We start from the raw sequence: 23,481 nt of genomic DNA, 5'->3' as shown, positions 1-23,481 counted from the left end.
CACGTCATTAGTCAGATACGTTTGCTGATTATCTCAATGTAAGCCTATTTATTTTATTTTATTTTGGTTTTGGGTATTGTTTGATTCTATAGTTGAACTGAGTTTTGTTTGTTTTGTCTTTCAGGATCCAAGCATCAAGGAATTGGCTGAGCAAATTGCCAAAGATCCCACCTTTACTCTGTACCAAGTGCATCAAGCTAAGTCCAAACGTGTCACTGGCAAGTGGTTAGTATACTTGTCTTTTAATGCATGTTAGAAACGGTTTAGGTTTGGAATTAAATGGACTTAAGTGTGATGTGGTCGTGTCTGAGTTTGAGTTAAATGGACATTAACTGTTTATTGGTTAGACATAAATTGTGTCCGAGCCAGTATTGTGTCAATTGTTAGAGAGTGATTATGGTAGGTGTGTTTTTCAGTAACTGTGTATTGGTTAGACATAAATTCAACAACCAAAACCTCTCTTTTTAAATATGATGAATTCACCCTTCCTCCTTTGCACATTCCTTTTCCTTTCTCTATTTATGGATTCATACGGCCATACATCAGGCTTTATAAACCTTCTAAACAGTCAAAACCCTCATCCGTCAACTAGTGTAGATGAACTTGGAGCCTCCGATGTCTCTGTCTTCGGTAGCGAATGGGCCCAAGATGCACAATTTGTTACTGACCGTAAAGAAAGGCGTAAGTGGACACCAACAGAAGATCTTGTTCTCATCAGTGCTTGGCTGAACACTTCCAAAGATCCTGTAATTGGTAATGAGCAAAAGGCCATAGCGTTTTGGAAGAGAATTGCTTTTTATTTTGCATCAAGTCCCAAGCTTGTTGGTTTGTCAGTTTGATGTATCAGTTTTCGCACAACCGGAATCAAACCGAAGTTCACAAGTGGATTTCACGTATTCTACAGATATGTCTTCAAATCTCGGCAATATGATGAGCGTTCGGAATCGAGTTCGTGATAAAACAATACATCAACAATTGAAAGCTGATTTGGTTGAACATATTTGACAAAAATTTGGAACAAATCAAGATTTCTACTAATCGGCTTTTCTCGTTTTTGATTTGTATTTGTACCTTTCATATGTTTTATGTAATTTTTATTAATAAATTTATGTATGCTTTTATTTTAAATCATTCTAATAAAACAAAAATTAAAAAAAAATTAAGAACCCCTATGGAATTCTAACATTGGAGGAAGAAAAAATCAATTTTACTAACCAAGGTTCTAAACTTATCAAATCACATTTTTTCCAACTAATTTAATCATTAGAGCCCCTTAGAGGTTCTAATGGATGGAGTTGCTCTAAAAGGAGAAGGCTTTGTGGTGTTGTGTAATGGCCTCTTCTCTCTCTCACACTCGCTTTTTTAATTGTTGTTGCACCCGAAAAGCAAGTTAGTAGTAATTGAGACTTAGGAAAGGAATATGAATCAGTGTGATTAAGGCTTCGAATATTATCGATCGAATTGCACCGTAGTTAACAGTAATAAAAAAATTACATATATTATATATTTATATATTTTTATAACTGTTAAAACCGTACCGTACTTGAAACGTTTGTTCTTCATCGCTCAATCCACAATTACCATTCAGAGCCTAAGTAGACCATCTCTTTATATACTGTATAGTTTATATGCTTCCTTTTATTGTCAACTACTATATAACATTGAATATTAATGCCATTCACATGTAGATTTCTCAACAAAAAATTGGGTGAATTGTCAAAACTGAGGTATGTTTTTTGCGTTGTGGGAGGGAGGAGGCACGTGGATAGTGGGTGGCGCACGTGCGGGGAACCGGGAGAAGAGGTAATCGGTGGCTTCTTTCTCTCTTTATCATCGATGCCAGCTTGGACGAGAGGGAGTGGGTGGGGGAGAGAAGTTTTACCTTAGGCTTTCTTGTGTGGGTCCCTCTTTTTACATCTCTCATAACGACCCCTTAACTTTCGTTTTATACTATTTGTTACCCCTAACTTTTTTTGTTTTATATTTTCCCCATCCTCTCTAGGAAGTGCAAGGAGGGAGAGTATTTACGAGCTAACTCGGCCTATTCATACTTTCATCGAGCTAACAAGGGGGGTGATAATATTCTCGAAAAAAGATAGATCTTCTCGAAAAAAGATAGATCGAGCTACAACAACTAATGTATGCTTACATCATGGTCCAATAATACATGTGTCCCCATATATAGATTAAACATATTATGTTTTGTTATGTGAAACCTGTTAACGTATTATGTAAGTTTAGTATTTTACAAAAATGAACAATAACAAGAAAAGAAAAGAGATGAACGACAGTGTGTTGTACTTGTATCCCTAATTGAAATAGGTGGGAATGGGCTGTCAATCATGTCACATTAAGCCAAAATTGTTTTATTAGTTTTTTTCATTGTTATTGTACATGTGTTAAGAAAAGAACCTGCTTGACGTAACGTGCCCCTCGCTCGTTTGAAAACTTTTTTGGCGCCATAGATGAATTTCTCAAAGATATTTGGTCTGAATAACTTCATATGTTTTTTTTTTTTTTTGAGAAATATAACTTCATATGTTTATCAACTGTTTTGTTATTTTTTGTCACATTACTTTTAGTCGTTGGTCAAGCTGTTTTACGTGACATCTTATGTTCAGCTGCTTATAAAGTCAATTCTATCTGGTGAGTCGAACATGAAACTAGGTTGTCGCTACTTCTTGGTTACTGTCACTGATGATTATCCTATATAAAATTTTAAATTTGTCGAATGAACAACAAGTCGCTTTGGCCGAGTGGTTAAGGCGTGTGCCTGCTAAGTACATGGGCTCTGCCCGCGAGAGTTCGAATCTCTCAGGCGACGATTTTTTTTTGCTTTTTTTACTTTTTAAAAAAAAAGTGTAATAAAGCGATAAAAGTAAAACAGAGCAAAACCATTAAATGGCTTTCATCATCGAGCCAAACAACAAGACAGGACAGGACGGACACAACTATCTCCTGTCTGTCTCCGTCTTTAATTTAGTAGCTTGTCTAATCCGCGTCTCTTCTTCTTCTTCAATCTCCTCATTTTGAATCTGAAAACAAAGTCCTCCATAACTGAACGCCACCGCCACGCCTGGAAATTTTCTCCAGAGGGTAAATGTTTCTCTCTCTCTGTCTCTATTTTTGGTCTTGTTTCTGCCAAATTTTGAGTGCTGTTTTCTCTAGGGGTCTAAAAATATGGTCTTTGTCTGAATCTAGAAAATATCAGCATGGAGAAATTCAAAATTTGCTAATTTTTTTCGAGTCTTTGTTTTTATAAGCTTCCATATCACATTGTTCATAACATGATGTTTCTCTTTTAAATTTCCAAATAATCAATGCTAATAACAATCAAACTCTAACTTGATCCCATTCTGTTTTTTTTTTTTTAAATTCATTTTGAAAGGATTTAGAAGAATCAAGGGACCTGAGCTGAGGAAACAATGATCTTGGCAATTTTCAGCTGACTAGGAATGAGCTTTATAGTGACAATAGTTCCCAAAGGCTCAAATCAACCTTTTTCTCTCAAACCAAGTGGCTACCAAGTTTTATAAGGTTTGACCTACACTTATGTGACTTATGGTGAAGTACTGTTAAGAGATTATCATTTTCATCTTGTTTTCCTGATATAAAGAAAAAAAAATACTTGATTAAGTGAACAACCAAGTATCTACCTCTTCCTAACCTACTCTTCCTCAATTTTCTTAACAACAACATGTTACCTACTTGCCTATGATTAACATTCACATTTCATTTTCTTAGAGGTTTTTGGTGAAGAACTGTTATATAAGCTTACATTGTTTCTTTTCCTGCAGGAGTATATCATCTGTAACACGAGAGAGCAAGATGGTTTTACTTGATTGCTAACATAGATAAACAAAGCTTTGGACTCTCTATGGCTCCTCCTGGTGGCAATGCTTTCAAAGAAGCCCCTAGAATCCAACTCAACAGGCTTAGATTATGAGGTTAAGATGTCTAAAGTGGAAGCTAACAACAAACCAGCAAGATCAGGTAATGCCTCCATTGGAAAACATGGACTCCATTCAAGCAATGGTGTCTATGAGCTCCTCGAATGTCTAGTTTGTACAAATCTTATGTATCCTCCAATTTATCAGGTATGTAATGTCACTAATGTTCCTCTTTAATTCTTCTTTGTTTAGTTAAAGTGTGTTACTTCCATACAGTGCCCTAATGGCCACACACTGTGCTCAAACTGCAAACTGAAAGTGCACAACACGTGCCCTATATGCCGCTACGAGCTCGGCAACATAAGATGCTTGGCGCTCGAGAAAGTTGCGGAATCTTTAGAAGTTCCATGCCGGTACCAAAAGTTAGGGTGTCACGACATTTTCCCGTACTACAGCAAGCTCAAGCACGAGCAGCACTGCAGGTTTCGATCATACAACTGTCCCTACGCTGGCTCCGAGTGTTCGGTGACCGGTGATATTCAAACCCTTGTTGACCATCTCAAAGATGATCATAAAGTCGATATGCATGATGGTTGCACTTTCAACCACCGTTATGTCAAGTCGAATCCACACGAGGTTGAGAATGCTACGTGGATGCTTACGGAGTTACGGTAATCATATGAACTTGCGTTTAGTCCATATCAATGTTCTAGAAATCGGTAGGCGGTAGTTAGGCGTTTTATATGAGAATATCGATTAGGCAGGCGCTAAGACCAATTTTTTTTAGTGTATAGACCAATTCTTTAATAATTTGTGAAAAAATTGTTTAGTTTAGGTCCGATTTGTCTACTAGTCGCTGTCTAGACCGATTTAAAAAAAAAAAAACTTTCTGGAAAATATTGTTTAGTTTAGGTATGATTTGCCTATTGGTTGCCGTCTAGACCGATTTTTAGAACACTAGTCCAGATAAAGAACTTGTGTTTACACTACTTGACTTGAATCTTGTCTTGTCTGATGTTTTCTTTAAGGTTTTCAACTGTTTTGGAAGACAGTTCTGCTTACACTTTGAGGCATTTCAGCTTGGGACGGCACCAGTGTACATGGCGTTTCTAAGGTTCATGGGAGACGAGAAGGAGGCTAAGAAGTTTAGTTACAGCTTGGAAGTTGGAGCTCACAGCCGTAAACTGACGTGGCAAGGGATTCCGAGAAGCATCAGAGACAGTCACAGGAAAGTCAGAGATAGTTAGGATGGACTCATCATCCCTAGGAACATGGCTTTGTACTTTTCTGGTAGTGATAAAGAAGAGCTCAAGCTGCGAGTTACTGGGAGGATTTGGAAAGAAGAGTAGCTGATGATGATTCATGATGCTGAAGCAATAATCTCTCTGATGATGATTTTGATTGGAGTTGAAACGGATGATGTACATAGCAGAATTTTGAGAGCTTCTTTCACCATGAATGGGTTGAAATCTTCTATTGCTTTGCAAATTTTCCTGATTTGTTGGAAAAAAACAAAGACAGAGACAGACAAGCTTTAGTTTTGGTTCTGTTCTTGTATCAAATGTTGATGTATGAACCATAATAACTCGTCCTCGTCATTTACAAGGAAATATAATCTAACAGTAAACGTGACTTCATTTGAATGTTGCTGGATTCGAGAGAGATTTTTTCATTTGCCAAGAAAACATTTTACGTACCAAAATGATAAATTATGAGTATAACCAAATGATTACAAAGATAAGTTTAGTAGTATGGTCCCGGAGAGGACGTGCAAGACGTGGAGGCAACACTTAACATTATCCTAAGTTGGTTATACTAAAATTCATTTTAATAACAAGATTAATAAGCAAATGTGTCTTTTTATCTCCCTAATTTATCGCTGAACAGAGAGAGAGACTTACAAAAATTCTCCAAATAAAATTTGTTCTCTCTTTTTTTTTTATTCTAACCAATTTCTTTCCCAGAAATCACACATAGTTTTTATTCAAACGTCCTAGACACAGATCCTTTTTCACGTTCTGAAGTATTCATCTTATCATCATCATTGTCTAAGGTTGATTTAATGGCAGAATTGAGGTAACAATCACTAATCTCTTCCATCTTCTTTTACAATCAACGATTCTTCAAGGTTTTGTCCCTCCATCTTCAATATGAGGCGTAATAAATGTTCTGCCATGTATATGTTATCTCACAAATGAATTTAAATTCATAATATTCATAATTAATAACACATTTTTTCAGATGTTATTAACAGGTAAAACAGAGATTAACAGAAACAGAACCAAAACACAAGAATAAGACAAAAGCACAACATCTGAAAAACATGTTCTGTTGCGGAGGTGCGGATGAGGAACCTGCCGGTCCGCCCGCAAACCAGTATAATTCAGCCCCTCCTAACAAGGCCGGAAACCCTAACTTTGGCGGTAATATCCCTTATTTTTTTATGAGTTTAATGTGTTCTATGAGTTTCACCACCAAGCGTTTTGCGTTTTGTGAATAGGTGGAAATAGAGGGGAGCCGAGGAATACGAACGCACCGAGATCAGGAGGTCCTGCAAAGGTTTTACCCATAGAGATCCCTGCTGTTGCATTGGATGAGTTGAATAGAAAGACGAGTAACTTTGGCAACAAGGCACTGATCGGTGAAGGTTCTTATGGACGTGTCTTCCAAGGCAAGTATAATGGGGATGATGTTGCTATCAAGAAGCTTGACGCTAGCTCTTCTGAAGAACCTGACTCAGATTTCACCTCACAGGTACCACATTAAATATCACAAAACTGATGATCCTTCAGCTCAAACATCGATCATGTATGTCTGATTAGGTCAATATATATTATGGTAGTTTATAACCTATATGTAATTTCTATTAATTATAAAATGGCAAGTTATCGGTTGTATCACGGCTCAAAAACGAACATTTTGTGGAGTTGATGGGGTACTGCTTAGAAGCAAATAACCGCATTCTCATCTACGAGTTCGCAACCAAAGGCTCTTTACACGATGTATTACACGGTACGTAAAAATTCAACTCTCACTACTAATATTTTAGTTCATGTTATATATATATATATATATATATATGTATGTGAGATATATATACATGGATCGAATATTTAGGGAGAAAGGGAGTCCAAGGGGCTGAGCCAGGGCCAGTGCTGAACTGGAACCAGAGGGTCAAGATCGCGTATGGAGCAGCCAAGGGGATGGAGTTCCTTCACGAGAAGGTCCAGCCACCAATAGTACACAGGGACGTAAGGTCGAGCAATGTCTTGTTGTTTAATGACTTTGTCGCCAAAATGGCTGATTTCAACTTGACCAACGCATCCTCCGATACCGCGGCTAGGCTTCACTCCACTCGTGTCTTGGGAACGTTCGGCTATCACGCTCCAGAGTATTGTACCATAAACCCACTAATCCATATCTTTATATCATCTCATATAATAACAAATATATTAAACGAACCAAATCTTAGAGAACTTGTAAAAAAAAAAAGTATTTGCATGCATTTTTAGCACTCAGAATGTTTTTGATAACGTAAAGTTTGTTCTTGTTTTCAGGTATGCTATGACGGGGCAGATAACGCAGAAGAGTGATGTGTATAGTTTTGGTGTTGTGCTTTTGGAACTCTTGACGGGAAGAAAACCTGTAGATCATACCATGCCTAAAGGCCAACAAAGTCTTGTTACTTGGGTGTGTAACACATTGTCAAAGTAAATATGTACGAAAGAGGTCCATATCTATCATTGTTAATAATAAACTCTTTTACTTGTCTTGCTATGGCCAGGCAACTCCGAGGCTAAGTGAAGACAAAGTTAAACAATGCATAGATCCTAAGCTTAATAATGACTTCCCTCCCAAAGCAGTCGCCAAGGTCCGTTCTACATTTTATTTTTCAAACAATAAAAAGATATTTTGATATTTTTTTTTTTTTAAAAATCGTTTCGTTTATAACCGGTTTGCCGCTTAGACGGAAAATTTGCGTCAATTAAGAATCAAATATGTTTGAGTGTGTGAATGCAATTAGAAACATTTCTTTCATGACTCATATTGAATACTAGCTACAGACATCAATTCTAAGTTGATGACTAAGGATGTTTGATTTGGTTTAGTTTTGTAATGTTGACTTTTCATTTTTGTGTGGTCGGACAGTTAGCAGCCGTGGCGGCCTTGTGTGTACAGTACGAAGCAGACTTCAGACCAAACATGACAATCGTTGTAAAGGCACTACAGCCTCTTCTCAACTCTAAACCGGCTGGTCCCGAGTCTACTTCCTAAATTAACCAAATCACCATTTCTCTTGTTTTTGTTGTTGTTGTTGTTATGCCTTTTTTCTGTTCAAACAAAAATGATTGTTGGTTATATAAGATGTTGTTACTTAAATCGAATGTAACTTATAATTTTCAATGGTTTAAAGCAATCTCTCTCTTTTTGGTTGTAAGCAGCACCGGTCTTGACTTTCACAAGGAAAAATAAGAAAAAATAGGCTTCCACCAACCTAAGCCCCTTACTCAATACACTGTTAAGTAAACCACTACACTAAAGATGGTTTAGTAAAATAAAGGCCGATATTTGTTAATAATATAGAAGGCCGGAAGCCAATGCTTATGTGGCTTCCTCTCAAGGCCGGTACTGATTGTAAGAAGCCAGCATGAAATATTAAATTAGCTGCCAGATACAAATTTAAAAATGATGTACTCTGTTCCTCTTTTCTGAGAGCATGATTATTGGGAGGTTCTTAGAGTGAGCTTCTTACCGGAATATAATAATCTGTCTCTTAATTTTTAACTAAAAAAACTAAGAACCGGTTCTTAAATAAGAGTTTTAAGAACCGGTTCTTAAATAAGAGTTTTAAAAACCGGTTCTTAACTTTTTTAGTTAAAAGTTAAGAGACGGGTTCTTATATTCCGCTAAGAACTCCACCCTAAGAATCTTCCAATAATCGTGCTCTCAAAACTCTCGTGGACTCTTTATGATCTTTTCTATCTTCGAAGTGTGTTCAGGAGAGTTTATCTTTGGGCCGAGATAACGAAGCCCATAAGGCCCATTGATGGTGTAGCGACGGTGGAGCATGTTCAGGGAAGAGAGCAGGTTATCGGCGATTGAGAGAGAGGAGATCATGGGAACGAGAGAAGTATACGAAGAGAAGCTGAGGCGTGGGAATCTTGATTATGATACGACAATGAACCCTGGTCTTGGTTCTGCTCGGTGTCCTCGTTGCCTTTCCCTCTTAAACCCTAATCCAGTGAGCTGTCAAAGTTTGTTTCAGTGTTTTTTTTAGTTATGATGGTGTCTGAAAAAAAAAAACAGTTTCTTTTGTTCTTGTCATCAGGAGAAAGGAGAGTGGACCATCACTTCAGTTCTGCATGATGCTGCTGCTGTGGTCAGTTTTGGTTTGGTTTTCAGTTTTCCTTTAGTAATGTTTTGGTTTGGTACTACCGTGACATGTATCAGCTTTTTTTGACAACGTGGAAATCGAATTTATCTGATTGTGCATGTAGAACTACTATGTTTCTAACTAGGTTATCCAATGTGCAATAGCCTGGCTCTGGTATTGGTGGCTTGCTTAGTGCCGTCCATGCTTTCAATACAGGTATCGCATGATTCCCTTGTTGTCAAATCATTTCTAGAATGTCATGGATCTCGTTTCTTTTCTCTTTCAGGGATACCCGATCTTCAAAATCGGTTTCCTGGGTCAAAGCGGCTCTCCTTTCTTGTAGGAGTATGTATTTGATCTTGCCTTGTCTCCTAGTTCTGGACTTCTTCATATGAATGTTCTTTTGCTTCTCACTTATAGCTTTTACTTGTAGGTTCCATTGCTGTTAGGATATTCAGGTGTAGGGGCTGCCTTTGGAGGTAACATGATCTTCTTTGGTGACTTGCTTCACTTTGTGCCTAAATGTGCATTATCAATATATCCTGCGTTAGTGATTAAATGCATGCCCCATTGTCCTGAAATATTGTGAAAGGGCTGTGTTTTGAACCTGTGGGATTATAATTAGCTGTTGGAGTTCTCTGTTTTATTTTACCCCAAAGAAGTGTTATGTCCATGACTTCTCATGTATTATGTATATACATCTGTATGTTTTCTTTCAAGAAAGCACCTGAACTTTTTGATCTTGTAACAATATTTGATCAGCTGACAGTTACCTCGTATTATGCATCTTCAAGTGCTTCACATTATGGGATCTCTATGCTCACCCGCCATATCGAAGAATATTACCTCTCTCGAACTCTGAAAGAATAAGGTAAAATGAAATCAGCACAGATAAACAAGAATCTATTCTACTAGCCTGGCTGAGCAGCTTAACAAGTCATATAATGTAACTATAACTATTACAATGATTATTAACAATATCTTCCTGGTTCATTTTACAAGCAGTCATGTAACTACATGAATAGTGTCTTCTCAGTGGCTACTTTGTACATATTAATCCTACTTCATAAATTTTAATACGTTTTCCTTGAATCCTTACATAACATCATATTTTTGAAAATTAGTATAGTAATAAGCAACCAGAGTCTAAAGGACTAACCACATGGTCTGGATAGATAGGATCGGTGTAACTTTATGTTAGCTTTGGTTACCAAAACAAGGCCACCATTTTGGAAGCTTGCATCGTGTGTGTATCCTCAGAATGTGAGTTCTATTCTGGAAGGGGTGTTTTGAGATGTGTACAGTTAGAACTATCATCATCCTCAAGTTGCAACTTTCCTAGGGTTGTGGGCCGATGTTCCTTAAATTCCACTAGTCCTTTTTACATATCTAAAAAAGAGACAAGAGACAAGTGAGCAGAGAAAAAGTGGCCTAAGGTTTTTACATAATGTATGTGTATGCTCTTCACACGTCTTTATTATGTGCTTCTTTTATCATTTTGTTCATCACATGCTTTCCTTCTACATTGCATTAACTTTGGTGGGGTCCTTCTCTAGCTGCTCTTGATATGTTAACTCTTTGACACCATATATCCTTAAATTTCCATAATTTGATAAAACCATCACGTAATTCTCAGATGTACTGTGTTCTCTGGTTTAGACTCTCTGCAGCTTTGTTATCCAAACAACTGTCTCGACTAGGGCATATCTGTCTTTTTCCCCATGTGATGCTGCAGCCAGTTTGTTCAAAAACAATCCATAAGACTTGGCTGTAAAATCTTTTGACGGGCTGAGTTTGCTCATTTGTTATCACAACAATATGTTTATAGACTATAGGATTGGTTGTATAACTTAATTAGTTAGATAATACCAATCGTGATTGCTACAACTTCTTATGATATAATTAATTAGAGAATTAAGCTTACCATATTAAAGACATAATCAATCACAGTTGTTGTATATAATAGACTTCTAATTAAACTGCATTTTAGCATCAATAATATATAAACTTGTCGTTTGGGCGGTAATTACCCTTTTCATATCCTTTCCTAGAAGAGGTGATCAAGTGAGATTATCTGTCTTTTAGCCTTTATATATCGGTTAGCTTTGGTATGATATGCACCAGTTGGTAATTATAATGCAAACAAGCATATCAATAGTTGTTGATTTTTATCTTCTAAACTAGGTGTTTTCCTGCATCATGTGCAGTAAAGAATTTTTTAAATATAACTTATATTTAAAAATAAATTTTATTAAACATTATAGATTTTACTATTTTCTTACTAATATTAATATAGATTTGATATATATAAAATCAATTTGTATAAAACTAATAAAAATAATATAAAATTGTATAATTATCAAAAATTTAGCCTAAACAATATTTATAAAATTTGTAGATATATAAGAAACTAATGATCTTACGATTATATATTTAAATTTTAAAAAATTGTAGAAATTTTTGAAATCTTTAATAATACAAATTGTATAATTACACAAAATAATAATATTTCGAAATTTGAAATGTTATATGTGAATATATTTATTTTATAGATGATGTATGAGTTATTACCATATTTAAAAAAAGTTTACCAGAATGAAATATCAATATTAAATGTAATATATGAATTATTATCATATTTTAATAAGTTTGCCAAAAATATAAATCAACATTAAATGAAATTATCCATGTCATATTTTTCAAGAAGTCATGTCATCAATTTTAGTAGTCATGTCATATTTATTTTGTTAAATTAATTGCAGAGAAGACATGTGGCAAAATCACTTCGCAAATATAGTTTAGGGTATATATATATATATATATATATATATATAAATTCTAATAAATTTGAGACTTTGTTTGTTTTAGTTAAACTGAAAAATCTTTTTGTTAATTTAAACGATGAAGATGAACAGATAAATTTAAATAATGTTTAAATATTTAACCATCAAATTTTTTTGGATTAGTGTTACTTTATTTAGTTTATTTTTTTTAAATACATATATATATATATATATATATATATATTATTTTAATTGTGATATATGAATTATTAATATATTTAATAGTTTACCATAAATAAATATTTATATGAAAAATTGACATTAATGATGATATATGAGTTATTTTTATTACCATATTTAAAATCCCTTCAAAAAAAAATTAAATTTTTATGAAAAAATTTTACATCTCACAATTAATATGATGCCATGTCACTATTTTTTAAAACCATGTCATCTATTTTAAGTGTCATGTCATCTTTTTTTCAGCGAGAATGATTGTAGTGATGACATGTGTATAAATCACTTCGCAAATATAGTCTATGGGATATGAGGCAATCGGTGACTGAAGACATGCCAAAACTAGAAAACTCTAGCTTTTAAACTTCTTGGTCTAAAGCAAAAGTCGTAGGTGCATACGGTTGTATTTAATGTTTTGATTAGTGTAACACATAAAGGCACATGTTAGGTACGATGATTGATATCATTGCTAAGGAGATATGAGATTAATAACTTATGATTCTTCTAGGCCTTTGTTACTGTAAAGGTGTATGTGCTTCTATCAAACTCTATTCTCTGGAGGCTATTAGCAAGAAACATGGTCATGTTCTTTCAAGTTAATGATCATGGTGTATGTGTAGAGTGAACAAATTGGTAGACAGCTTGATTGATAATTCTCTTTGAAATGCCCCAAAAAAGTCTGAAAAGAAACTAAAGAAGAAATCTTTTGAGGAAAGGCTTTAGGTTCTGTGTGTTGAGATGTGAAAGCTCTCTTTGGCTAACTCTACATTTGTAACATGGACCACTTTCACTTCTCAACTCTCTTTCTCTCTCTCTTTCCCCTCTTGTCTTGTCCATTGTCTTCAGTGATCCCCACAGTCACCAAATCATTCATCATCATCAACATCAAGAGTTTTCTTCTTTGGCTCTTGATTCGGTAAAAGATCGTTTGGTAAAACATAGAGTGAACGTTTGGATCTTAAGAGATTTGAGGGTTTTAATTGTTTTAAAAGACATACAAATTTGACTTAATGACACATATTGATCGAGACTTGAATTTTCTTGACTGCTACAACAGAGAAAGTACGTGCTTATGTATGACTTCCACGACACTTAATTTAATGTTCCTATTTAGAATCTTGAAGCCATATAACAGAATTCAGAAATGAACTGATGATTTATTTTGGGATAAATGTATTATTCAAACCATCGTTCAAATATATTTAATACTATATTGTTATATTTAGTATTCCCTCCGTTCCCGAATTAAGAGCTCTTTATGTTCTTAAAAATAAGATTTTCTATGTTTTATTCTTGTTCCACAAAGAAGAATTTTGTACATTTTTTTATCTTTTTTAAAGTTAAATCAACTGATTTACAATTACTTTTACAATGATTTATTTAAATGTAAATTTTTGGGAAAAGACAATTTTACTTTTCTTCAAACCTGATTGGTTAAAAAAGAGGTTCAAATATTGGTAAGTGGGAATTGGTTTAGTTACAACAATTTTAAAAAATAAATATTCAGAGTACACATTAAACATAAACGGTTAGAAAAGTGTGTATTTATTATTTCTTAATCTGTGTGTAACATACTAAAAGTCTTATATTTGGAAATAGAGGGTGTAAAATATTTTAGATTTTTTACTTGGTCCACAAAGATAGATTTTTTATATGTTTAAGGTATTTTTTTATACTTTTAAGAAACATTAAATGAAAATATTTGAATTGATTAAATTTCATTGGTGAAAAATTATTGGAAAGTGTATAATAAAGTAAAAGAAAAATTAAATTATAAACATTTATTGAATTTTTAATAAGCGTGAACACTTTAGAAAATCTTACTTTCGAAAATAGATACTTTCGGGAATAGATACTTTCGGAAACAAAATGAATATTTTGTAAACATTCATACCGGTTAAGTAATAATTTAAGCTTCCGATTAAAATTTTTTAGATGTTAGGTGTTGTATCACCGCCCATTAATTATCGCTTTCTTGAACACTGATTCAGAGGAAAATGCATGAATAAATTATATTCCCTCTTCGGCACACGGATTAAGGAAACAATTAATTTTGTATATTTCTTATAAAAAAACACTATTACTTATACACCTAACCATATTTCAACCAATGGAAAAATAAATTTGGCATAAAATTAATAAATTCTACATTGAAAATCGAAAACGATATTTATTTTGTAACGAAAATTTTTTTATAAAACGACACTTAATATGAAACGCAGGGAGTACTAATTAAATCAAATATTATTCCTTAGTAATAATTATAACAATATAAACTCAAAACTGAAAATCCCTCAAAGGTTCAAGATCTACACATTATGGTGGTTCTCCTTAGTTCTCTATTCTTTTTTTTTTTCTCGAAGACTCGCAGAAGAATAGGCTTTACCGTTCAAACAAGTCTCATCACGGCTAAGTTAAAGTGATGATGGATACCAAAAACAAAGTGTCAAAGATGAAGATCGAGACTCACATGATCTTGCACATTAGGTTTCATCAATCTGTACGGCCAGTTCGGCTCTTTACGCTCCTGCTCATGCGTTCTAAACGCTGGTGAAGCTGAGTAAACGCCATGAATAGCGTTTGCTGACGTGGAAGGTGGTGGTACACGCCACAAACCCAACGGACTTCCGTTGATCGTCGGTGGGTTAGAAGAAGAAGGAGGAGGAAGAAGAGTGCGTGAGTAATACGACGGCGTTTGGTTTCCTCCTACTCCACCACCGTAGAATCTAGCTTCCGTCGTCCACGTGGGATAGTGACAGTGGTGATGGTTGTTGACAAAGCCGTAGACGTGGTGATGGTCAGCATGATGAAGGTATGATGGCATAGAACCGCGTTTGGCGTGTTGACGTTCGCGTTTGTGAGCGTTTTGGTGTCCACCTAGGGCTTGAGAAGTTGGGAAGTTTCTGAAACAGTAGTGACACTCGAATCTCCTGTTATTGCTGTTGTCTTTCTCCTTGTCTTTGTCCTTGTCCTTGTCCTTGACATTCTCAGAGCTCTCTTCGTTGATCTTGGTCGTTGTGGTTTCGGAAGAATCTACATAGAAGTCTTCTTGTTGAGCATCGGAGGAGTTGTCTCCGCCGAGTTCTTGGCCGAAGAGACGAATAATGGAGCTTTTTTCTTTGGGAGGAGTACGGCGGATGAAAGGAAGCTGAGAGAAAGATTCAACGTTGACGTTCATGAAATCGTGAGTTTCTCTTCGTCCATTTGTTTCGTCCATGGAAGAAAGAGAGTGAGGAATGAATGAGTTTGAGAGGTTGGCTGTTTCAGAGACAGGAAGACAAGAGATGATGTTTTGCATTAATATAAAGAGGTTTTTTTTTTTTTTTTTTTTTGTGAAACATAAAGAGGTTTTCTAAAATTCTTTGTAAGGTAATTAATTGTTATATTTCCCGTGCGTATATATATCACAATTTTACTTTTATCCACCCAAGTGATTCACATCACTCGCATGTATAGTAGTATTTGTTTTGTTCTTTAAAGGATTTTTTTTACATGTTCTTTAAAGAATTTAAAATGCTAGTTTTGTATAGTTACATAAAAATCTGCAGAAATAAATAAAAATAGTTCAAAATAATCTTTGGAACATGTAAAAGATCTATTATGTATACACATTAGATACCTACCACACTTGATTCCTTATGTACTTCTAATTTTAATTTAAGTTTAACTCAAAACTAATTAGCTAATATATAACTAATTGGATGTGAACTATTGAGTAAGAGTTCGTAGGTAACCACGGTGAAGTTAGGTATGTACTCTTTTACACCATGAACCTAGCCATTTGGTTATTATGTCTACGTATTAAGTACATGAATTTTACTACTAATAGACTAGAGATAAGAGAGAGACCTGATTAAAGATAGCTCTCTCTCTCTCTCAAGGACCAGATTTTTACTCTCTCTGGTGCAAAGATAATCTTACAAGAAAGAGAGAGAGGTGGTCCTTGGACATGCATTATCATTGAATGATACTAATAATTAATCAACTAGTCTATGTCATCAGTCATCACCAGATAATTAAACATAATATTGAACCTTTGTTTGTAGAGTTCTCACCATACCATCATCAATGTAAATCTATTATTGATGATACTTACCAACTCGATCATCCGGCAAGATTTGATCCACGTCTTTTTTTTATTTTGCACTATGTAATACCTTTATGTATCTACACAATAAATTTCGATACTTTTTTAAGAAAAAATATGTTGATATTTTGTAAGAAGATCCAACTTTAATCCCATTAGTTTGATTTTTAATCTAATAATATTGTTAGTTGACAAAACAATGTTTGTTACTAGTTTTGATATTTGCTTGATGAAAAGAGATGAACGATTATCCCAGAAAAGGAACACAGAAATATTACACGTTTTTTCATAAAGAAAATTATATTGTTTATTGGCGTATGTATCATTTCTCGTTGTTCTATACACTCCAATATGGATCATCCATTTGTTGATAGCTCAACTATTCCTTTTTGGTCAACATATGAAACTATTCTCTTATAAAGAAAAAAGCATCATTTATAGATTTTTCAACTAAAAGAAAAAATTGTTCCTATCTTCAAAATTGCTTCAAAAGGATTACCCTACACTGGTTGTTTTAGAGTGACTTCATTGCACAAATTCACTGATTCACATAATGTGTATGTGATGTATGACTAATCAAAACGTATTGTAAGAACGGAAATTAATTCAACTATGGTAATGTCCATGCCAAGTACTGGTCCCAAAGTACATTATTTTACATACATAATTTTGCATATTTTGGACTTCTCATGAGGAGTCCACATGTCTTTATTTTCCACAAATAAACCTAACATCCAATTTAAATTTTCAAAACTATATCAACGAATTCCCTGGCAAATCATCATAAGTGATTCAAGCGCTTTAAGCTTACTTTAAACAATATTAATTTATAAAAAATGTTTAAAGTATTTTCTAGAACTATTTTATTAGTCTATAATGAGGAAAACACTCTTTACAACCTAGAATATGTATTTTAAAAATATGTGTACCGAAGACGGTCGAAGATTATGAAGAATATTTGGATCTGTATAGTTTGTTTGATCCCAAGTCTTAATCAGTATCCAGCAAATTAGTCTATATATAATCATTTTAAAGCTCATGCAATAAAAAATTCTTCAAGAAAAAAAAGGTCTTCAAAAAAACACAACCATAGACTAGTAAGAGCATCAAGAAGTTGATAACTAGACAAAGGAGAAAGAGAGCAGAGAGAAAAAGTAGATCTTGGAGGTTCGGTGTCCGGCCGGCGCGTAAGCGCGCGTGCCGGCGCCGGAGCTCGTCGTCTTTCAGTTTAATTGTCCGGTTTTGTCCTATCCTCTTCTCCTTCAGTGATCGCTTTGTCTGAGCTGTGGTTTCATCATCATTCGTGATGTATCGGATCTTGGAGTGAAGACGCGGTTGGTGTGGAGTTGATGGTGCGGCGAGGACGCGCGTAGTATGGATCTCGTTCCCGGGAGATGGAGGCTTCCACAGATCCGTCGTCGCTGGCTTTTGTCACCGCGAGGTGGAAGCGTCTTTAGCTTCGCCGTCGTCGACTCAAGTCCCCGGAGTGTGAAGGCTTCCTCAGCTTCTAGCCGCCGGTTTTAGGGTTTTTTTTTAGTTATGGTTCCTTAGTGCTGGGTTCGAGCTGGGATCGACTGGTTCTTGGTTGTCGCTTTAGGGTTGAAGATTTCAAGCTGTCGCTTTGTCGGAGGAGTTCTCTAGGAGAGATGAGGCTCTCCGACGGGTAGATAGAGTGGGAAGTATTGGATGGGTTCGGCGGAGGCTCTTCGGTTACGAGCTCCGTTTGAAGTTTGTTGTGGCGAGGGATTCCGGTGGTGAGACGAGGCGGAGACGGCCAACTCGAGGCGGATGTGAAGCGTGCAGTTCTGATGGGTTGAGATGCATCCACGTGTCCGGCGTCCAGTCTCCTTGACGCTCGAGTCGGTCGTCGTCACACCGGGGATGGTTTGGGCCGTTGGCCCGTGTTATGGGTAGGTCTGCAGTGTGGATCTTTGGGCCTGGTATTTAGTTTATGTATTTTGGGCTTTCATGTAATATGTTCCTGGGCTTGGCCCGATCCTTTTATTATTAAAAACATTGACGGGAAAAAAAAAAAGACTAGTAAGAGCATATGCATCGCTGGAACCCCACTTGGGGTTTCAGATTTTTAATTTCTTTTTTTTATCTTTTCATTAAAAAAAAAAGGATCAATCGCGGACCGCCACGTATCAGTGGGGCCTGCGAAAATCACAAAAACCCCAAAAAAATCGATCTTTAACTCATAGTTTTTCTTACCGGTCTTTCTCTTTTTTGCTGGGTCCACGCCTGAAAATCCCTATGAAGACCCTGCTATGCACATGGTCTAATAACTTACATTACATAATAAATACGTCTAACCAATCTAAAATTATGGGTCACCAAAAAAAACAAATCTGAGAAAATGTAATTTTGTGGAAGCACCGTAGCCTATTGGTTAAGGTTTAAAGGCTTCTACACCCAGGTCTGGGGTTCGAATCCCAGACTATGCAATTTATTGCAGATTGCAGGAAATCCAGGTTTCAAGTCCCGGAGAGAGCGGTTTATTAAACAATTATGCAGACTACAGAGGAAAGACTTGCAAGGGATCTTCAACATGGTGCAAGTAAATCTGGTCAGACGTGGATCTTCATAGGACGGTTCAGGTGATGCAGTTAGGCGTAGGTCTTCATAACGCAGGTAGTATTGTCGGTTGTCGAATCGTCTATGTAATCTTTCCTATATCATAATTGTAAGATCGTAATAAATCAGCGTTAAAAAAAAAAAAATGTAATCGGGTCCCATGAATGGCATTTGAACCCCACAAAAAACATGCACTTAAAAGCCCACAAATCTCCCAAGCCCTAAACTCTTCGTTGAATCATGCAATTGCAAACCTCTTTGCTTTGCCATTAAAGTCACAGTCATATGCTCAGAGATTTAATGGCCTTTGTTGAGGGGACCATATCTCTCACTTTCTTGCCTTCACATCCATTTCTTGGATTCAACTCTTCCACTCTTATATCCTCTTATTTACATATATATGTAGCAAATTCCCTCTAATTTATTATTGTTTTCTCAGAAGAAAATTGGTGAATTGTGTGGCCAGTAATAAATAAAGATCATAAATATAGAAGATGAGAAAAAGAGTCTAGATTTTGAGGGACAAGCATATCTTGTCCTTTCCCTTTGTATGTGACATCACAATGTTTAGCTATATATAAGGACCGAACTTCAAAGTAATATAGAAAATACATGGTGAAAGATATTTTATTTTAAGTAGAAGAATACAGTTTTTTTTTGTGCACAAGAAGAATACAGAAAATAAGAATGATATATAGGAAGCCCAAAATTAAAAGCTATAGAACAAATGCAAGTGGAGTTAAAAACAACATGAAGACCTCACCAGTCTCTTTCAGTGTTAAACCATCTACTCTAACTCACCACTTCATCGAATTCACCAAACTCATTATTAGTTTTTTAATACAATAATGCCACGATCAATTAATACCCATGGTATAATGTTCATTACACATTACAACTTAAAGAGGACTGTTTTTACTAAACTAGACATACCTTTCCATAAGATTAGAAAATTTAACGCAAAACCATATATATGAACAATCTTAGTGAGTTTAAAACTAAACACCAATGTTCTACAAATCAGCAATAATCAACATAATTTTTCTAAATTCGGCATAGAAAAACTTATCAGCCTAGCTTTACTCTTACTCGTGTCCTTAGAACTCCTATATATGATAACGTTTAAAATTGCATGTCTTATTGTTTGAAATTTATACAGTCGTTAGTTTCAGAACGTGTAAGAGAGTCGGATAAAAAATAATGTGAATAAATATTTAGTATAAAGAAAGAGAGTTAAAAATAAGCGTTAGATTAAAAAAAAAACATGATTGAATGAGTAAGATTTATGTATCGGCAGTGACAACAACATTTGAGAGAATGGGTCTCTCAGCTCTGTCTATGTAAGTGAAATGTCAATATGAACATACATACAAATGTGAAATGTGGATTATTATAGCTTTTGGTAGGTTTGTGATTATCATTACTGTCTGAAACTGATATGGGTATTGTTTCTTTTATTTGGACCACCATTTATGAATATTCCTATATATACATAACTACATATAAAATATAAGTGAAAGCATCTTTTCAGATAATGGTTTAACAATGTATGTGGGGAACTTTCTCTACATTATGTGATATGTCTCCGACGCTCTTGTCAATTTTCTGTCTAAAACAAACAAATTTCAAGATGGAAACCTAAACTCTTACAATGATTTGGTTTTTAATATTAGAACCCTCGTGCGTCAAAATGAGTCACGTATACATAAATATATCTCATTTTTGTTGCTAGAAATAGCATTGGCTAGCTACTTAAAACCTATTATTAACCAAAAGAAATTCTTCCTTTGATGTTGGTCATTCTACCACTATAAGCTTCTCGATGGGCCAATTCTTCAACAGGCCTCATGTTTCGGCCCATATGTTTAAACCTTGTAACATACTTTCTCATTCGCAATGTATACAGTATATTGAGGAAACATATTGAGCATTAACATTAACTGGACATAAATTTTCGAAAAACTGGAAATACATGCATTATCGATTTTCATATAACATACAATTTGATAATTGCCAAAATTAACATTTTTGACAGAGTAACAGCGGTACTTTTAATTTCAGGAAACTACTGCACGGGAGCAACATTTGATTTTGGGAGTCAAGGACGACCAATCTTAACCTTTTGGGGTTTATTCGAAACTCTTTTAAACTGCGAGGACTTCGATGAAATACTCTTCAATTTTAATGACTTCTTGGCAATATCTTCAAACCTCTCCGGTGGTTTTCTGATCCTCAACCCCACCCGTCTCCTCTCTCCGCCGCCGCCACCGGCACCATCCACCTTCCTCTCTCCGTTCAAGAACGGATGCAACAACAGCTCAGAAGCACTTCCCCTCTCTTCAGCCTTTCTTGCGAAACACTTCTCCACAAACTTCCTTGCGTCACACGGCACAGTCTCTGGAATCTCCGGCGCCTTCCCACACAACAAACGAGACTTTATCTCATCAACACTAAACCCTGACCACGGATGCTTACCTACACACATCTCCAACACCACGCAACCTAACGACCACAAGTCTAGGGTTTTCTCCACGGTGGTACCGTCCCGTACCGACTCCGGAGACATGTATAACGGCGTTCCGACAAACGGAGATTTGGTTTCCCAACAAACGGACTCCTCTCCTGCCTTTATCGTCAATCCAAAATCCGAAATCTTTAACTCGTACGAGCAAAACCGCGTTTCTTGATCGTGACGCGGGAAGAGAAGGAGATTCTCCGGTTTAAGATCGCAGTGGACGTAACCGTGATCATGTACCAACACTAACCCTTGGAGAAGCATCCGAGTGAAGTCTTTAACGATCGTGTCCGATAACTTTCGGTTTATTCGGATGAAGTCGGTTAGGTTACCACCAGCTGCGTACTCTATGGCCATCTTGTAGACTTTCTTTCCGTTGGAATCGGTTTCTTGAAGCAGTGAGTTACCAAAAGATTGCACGATTCCTTGACATCCTCTGAGTGCCGAGAGGATCTTAAACTCTCTGTTGATAGAGTTGTAGTAATTAGAATCAGAGATCTTCACGGCGTTGTAGAACGTTGAGCCGTCGTCTTTGGTGTAGCTAAAGAGATCTACGGAGCCGTACGTACCCTTTCCTAGAGACTTGATGAACTTCATCTCTGGTTTGGTCTGATCAATCTTTGGTTTCTTTCTGTTAGGTCGCATTGTCTCGCAAGTGATTTGGCTCCGATCAATCTTGATGGTTTATTAGTGCAATGTAATATTTATAAACCCTGAGACTGGTCAGAAAGGAAAATGAAATCCTAATATGATTTGTTGAGAAAAAAAAGGAAATATTGAGCTCGGATAAAAAAGGAAATATTGAGTATACCCTTCTAGAAGATAATGCATATACTGTAGCTAAATAAGATAACGTTAAGAATCCACAGACAAAATATAACACTACGTTACGTTGTATCAGTATGTATGTTGAGTAGCGAATGATTGTGATTGAAATATTTCTTACGCATATAATTTTAGCTACTAACCAGCTAATGCGATTGATATATAGCATCCATAAGATGTCCATCATCCTGTCTATTATCAGTATATTATGCTGTTATGTTGAGTGGTGATCTTTGCATGCAAATTATTACAGAAACGAATGATGGTGCCTAAAATGGCGTATAATATGGACAAAAGGAAGAGAAGAACGTATATTTATTAATCAGCATTACATCAAGTTTATCTGACCATAATCAAAAGTATTCGTCTTCCGTCTTATTCACTTTGCCTGTCTAAACACGTACAAAATCAGACATGGGCATCAATTTTTTGTATAAGATTAATTTAGTTTAAGTAGTAGGTGAAGAGAGACACAAGGGAAGCTCCAACCAATGAGCCAAGAGCCGGTACGGCTACGGAGGCTCCGCTTGCGGCGGGTCCTGGTGCAGGAGCTCCAACCTCTGTAGCCATGACGGCGGTCATGGAGGCAGCAGCGAAAAGAACTCCGCAGGCAATCTTCTTCATCTCCATTTTTAGTTGAGACCTGAAAGGTTTTTTTCTTTTCTTATTTCTTGCTACTTTTGTTACTTTTTATTTTTATTTTCTTGCAGGTCTGAAGAGAAAGGATGGTGTTCAAGAGTATTTATACCGGAGGTAGATAAGTTATTTTTAGGGAGGTTTATTTTAGGTATCGATTTCTAACCAGATATTTAGAAATTACATCAATAATGTAAGTTAAGGATACTAATCACCGCTGAATTTGTATGCCATTGTGTGGCTTTGAGTCATTTCAGCGTTTCCATCCATTTATATTTTACCGGGTCATATGTATTTTTCTAAGTTAGTAACACTATTTAATTTATTTACAAACTTTTAACTTTTGAAAACACACTAGCTAGGTTACAAATAAAAAAGCTATATCAAACCTTTAACCAAAATTAGCAGACTGGACTAAATGTAGCATATCTACAATTCAAAAAAAAATTGGATGTTGTGATGGAAGAAGTATTAGGTGTGCATACATTGCATTAGTGTTGGGTATGGTTGTGATGTGATCTTATAATAATCCTATTTGCTTATAGTTTAAGATGTTC

At 35.7% G+C, this 23,481-nt stretch overlaps 5 protein-coding genes and 1 non-coding gene across 10 annotated transcripts; 4 read left to right on the top strand and 2 right to left on the bottom strand.

Moving 5' to 3' along the window:
- The first annotated feature begins 2,742 nt into the window (after window positions 1-2,742).
- TRNAS-GCU lies at window positions 2,743-2,824 on the top strand. Its single transcript has one exon. It is a non-coding gene; the product is annotated as a tRNA-Ser (tRNA).
- An 87-nt stretch (window positions 2,825-2,911) lies between these two features.
- On the top strand, window positions 2,912-5,531 carry LOC106337451 (putative E3 ubiquitin-protein ligase SINAT1). 4 transcript variants are annotated; one of them, XM_013776559.1, is made up of 5 exons: window positions 2,912-3,096; window positions 3,389-3,537; window positions 3,798-3,993; window positions 4,143-4,553; window positions 4,919-5,531. In XM_013776559.1, the coding sequence occupies exons 3-5, from the start codon at window positions 3,943-3,945 to the stop codon at window positions 5,135-5,137; spliced, it is 681 nt and encodes a 226-aa protein (XP_013632013.1). In that variant the 5' UTR covers window positions 2,912-3,096; window positions 3,389-3,537; window positions 3,798-3,942; the 3' UTR covers window positions 5,138-5,531. The 4 variants fall into 4 exon arrangements, with proteins under 4 accessions (XP_013632013.1, XP_013632011.1, XP_013632010.1 ...); XM_013776557.1 differs by having other exon boundaries at window positions 3,798-4,097; window positions 4,167-4,553; window positions 4,970-5,531; XM_013776556.1 differs by having other exon boundaries at window positions 3,798-4,097; window positions 4,167-4,553.
- Window positions 5,532-5,917: 386 nt separating this feature from the next.
- LOC106340392 (probable protein kinase At2g41970) lies at window positions 5,918-8,205 on the top strand. Of its 2 annotated transcripts, none has more exons than XM_013779273.1 (8): window positions 5,918-5,966; window positions 6,132-6,313; window positions 6,391-6,644; window positions 6,776-6,902; window positions 7,008-7,281; window positions 7,448-7,580; window positions 7,675-7,761; window positions 8,040-8,205. In XM_013779273.1, the coding sequence occupies exons 2-8, from the start codon at window positions 6,214-6,216 to the stop codon at window positions 8,163-8,165; spliced, it is 1,101 nt and encodes a 366-aa protein (XP_013634727.1). In that variant the 5' UTR covers window positions 5,918-5,966; window positions 6,132-6,213; the 3' UTR covers window positions 8,166-8,205. The 2 variants fall into 2 exon arrangements, with proteins under 2 accessions (XP_013634727.1, XP_013634728.1); XM_013779274.1 differs by having other exon boundaries at window positions 5,927-5,966; window positions 6,145-6,313.
- Window positions 8,206-9,006: 801 nt separating this feature from the next.
- On the top strand, window positions 9,007-10,134 carry LOC106341565. The gene is made up of 6 exons (XM_013780302.1): window positions 9,007-9,132; window positions 9,220-9,270; window positions 9,429-9,480; window positions 9,551-9,609; window positions 9,698-9,761; window positions 9,989-10,134. Exons 1-6 carry the CDS (start codon window positions 9,007-9,009, stop codon window positions 10,132-10,134), a joined length of 498 nt encoding a protein of 165 aa, XP_013635756.1.
- Window positions 10,135-14,506: 4,372 nt separating this feature from the next.
- Window positions 14,507-15,582, bottom strand: LOC106339631 (zinc finger protein 8-like). Its single transcript, XM_013778475.1, has one exon. The coding sequence runs from the start codon at window positions 15,580-15,582 to the stop codon at window positions 14,731-14,733; it is 852 nt and encodes a 283-aa protein (XP_013633929.1). The 3' UTR covers window positions 14,507-14,730.
- Window positions 15,583-20,983: 5,401 nt separating this feature from the next.
- On the bottom strand, window positions 20,984-22,115 carry LOC106340817 (mitogen-activated protein kinase kinase kinase 1). Its single transcript, XM_013779650.1, has one exon. It carries the CDS (start codon window positions 22,106-22,108, stop codon window positions 21,047-21,049), a length of 1,062 nt encoding a protein of 353 aa, XP_013635104.1. The 5' UTR covers window positions 22,109-22,115; the 3' UTR covers window positions 20,984-21,046.
- Between the last annotated feature and the right edge of the window lie 1,366 nt (window positions 22,116-23,481).

The sequence above is a fragment of the Brassica oleracea genome, chromosome C4 (genome assembly GCF_000695525.1).
Source record: "Brassica oleracea var. oleracea cultivar TO1000 chromosome C4, BOL, whole genome shotgun sequence".
NCBI lineage: Eukaryota > Viridiplantae > Streptophyta > Magnoliopsida > Brassicales > Brassicaceae > Brassica > Brassica oleracea.
The sequence above is the reverse complement of the archived record's forward strand: the minus strand, read 5'-3'. Positions and strand labels throughout refer to the sequence as shown.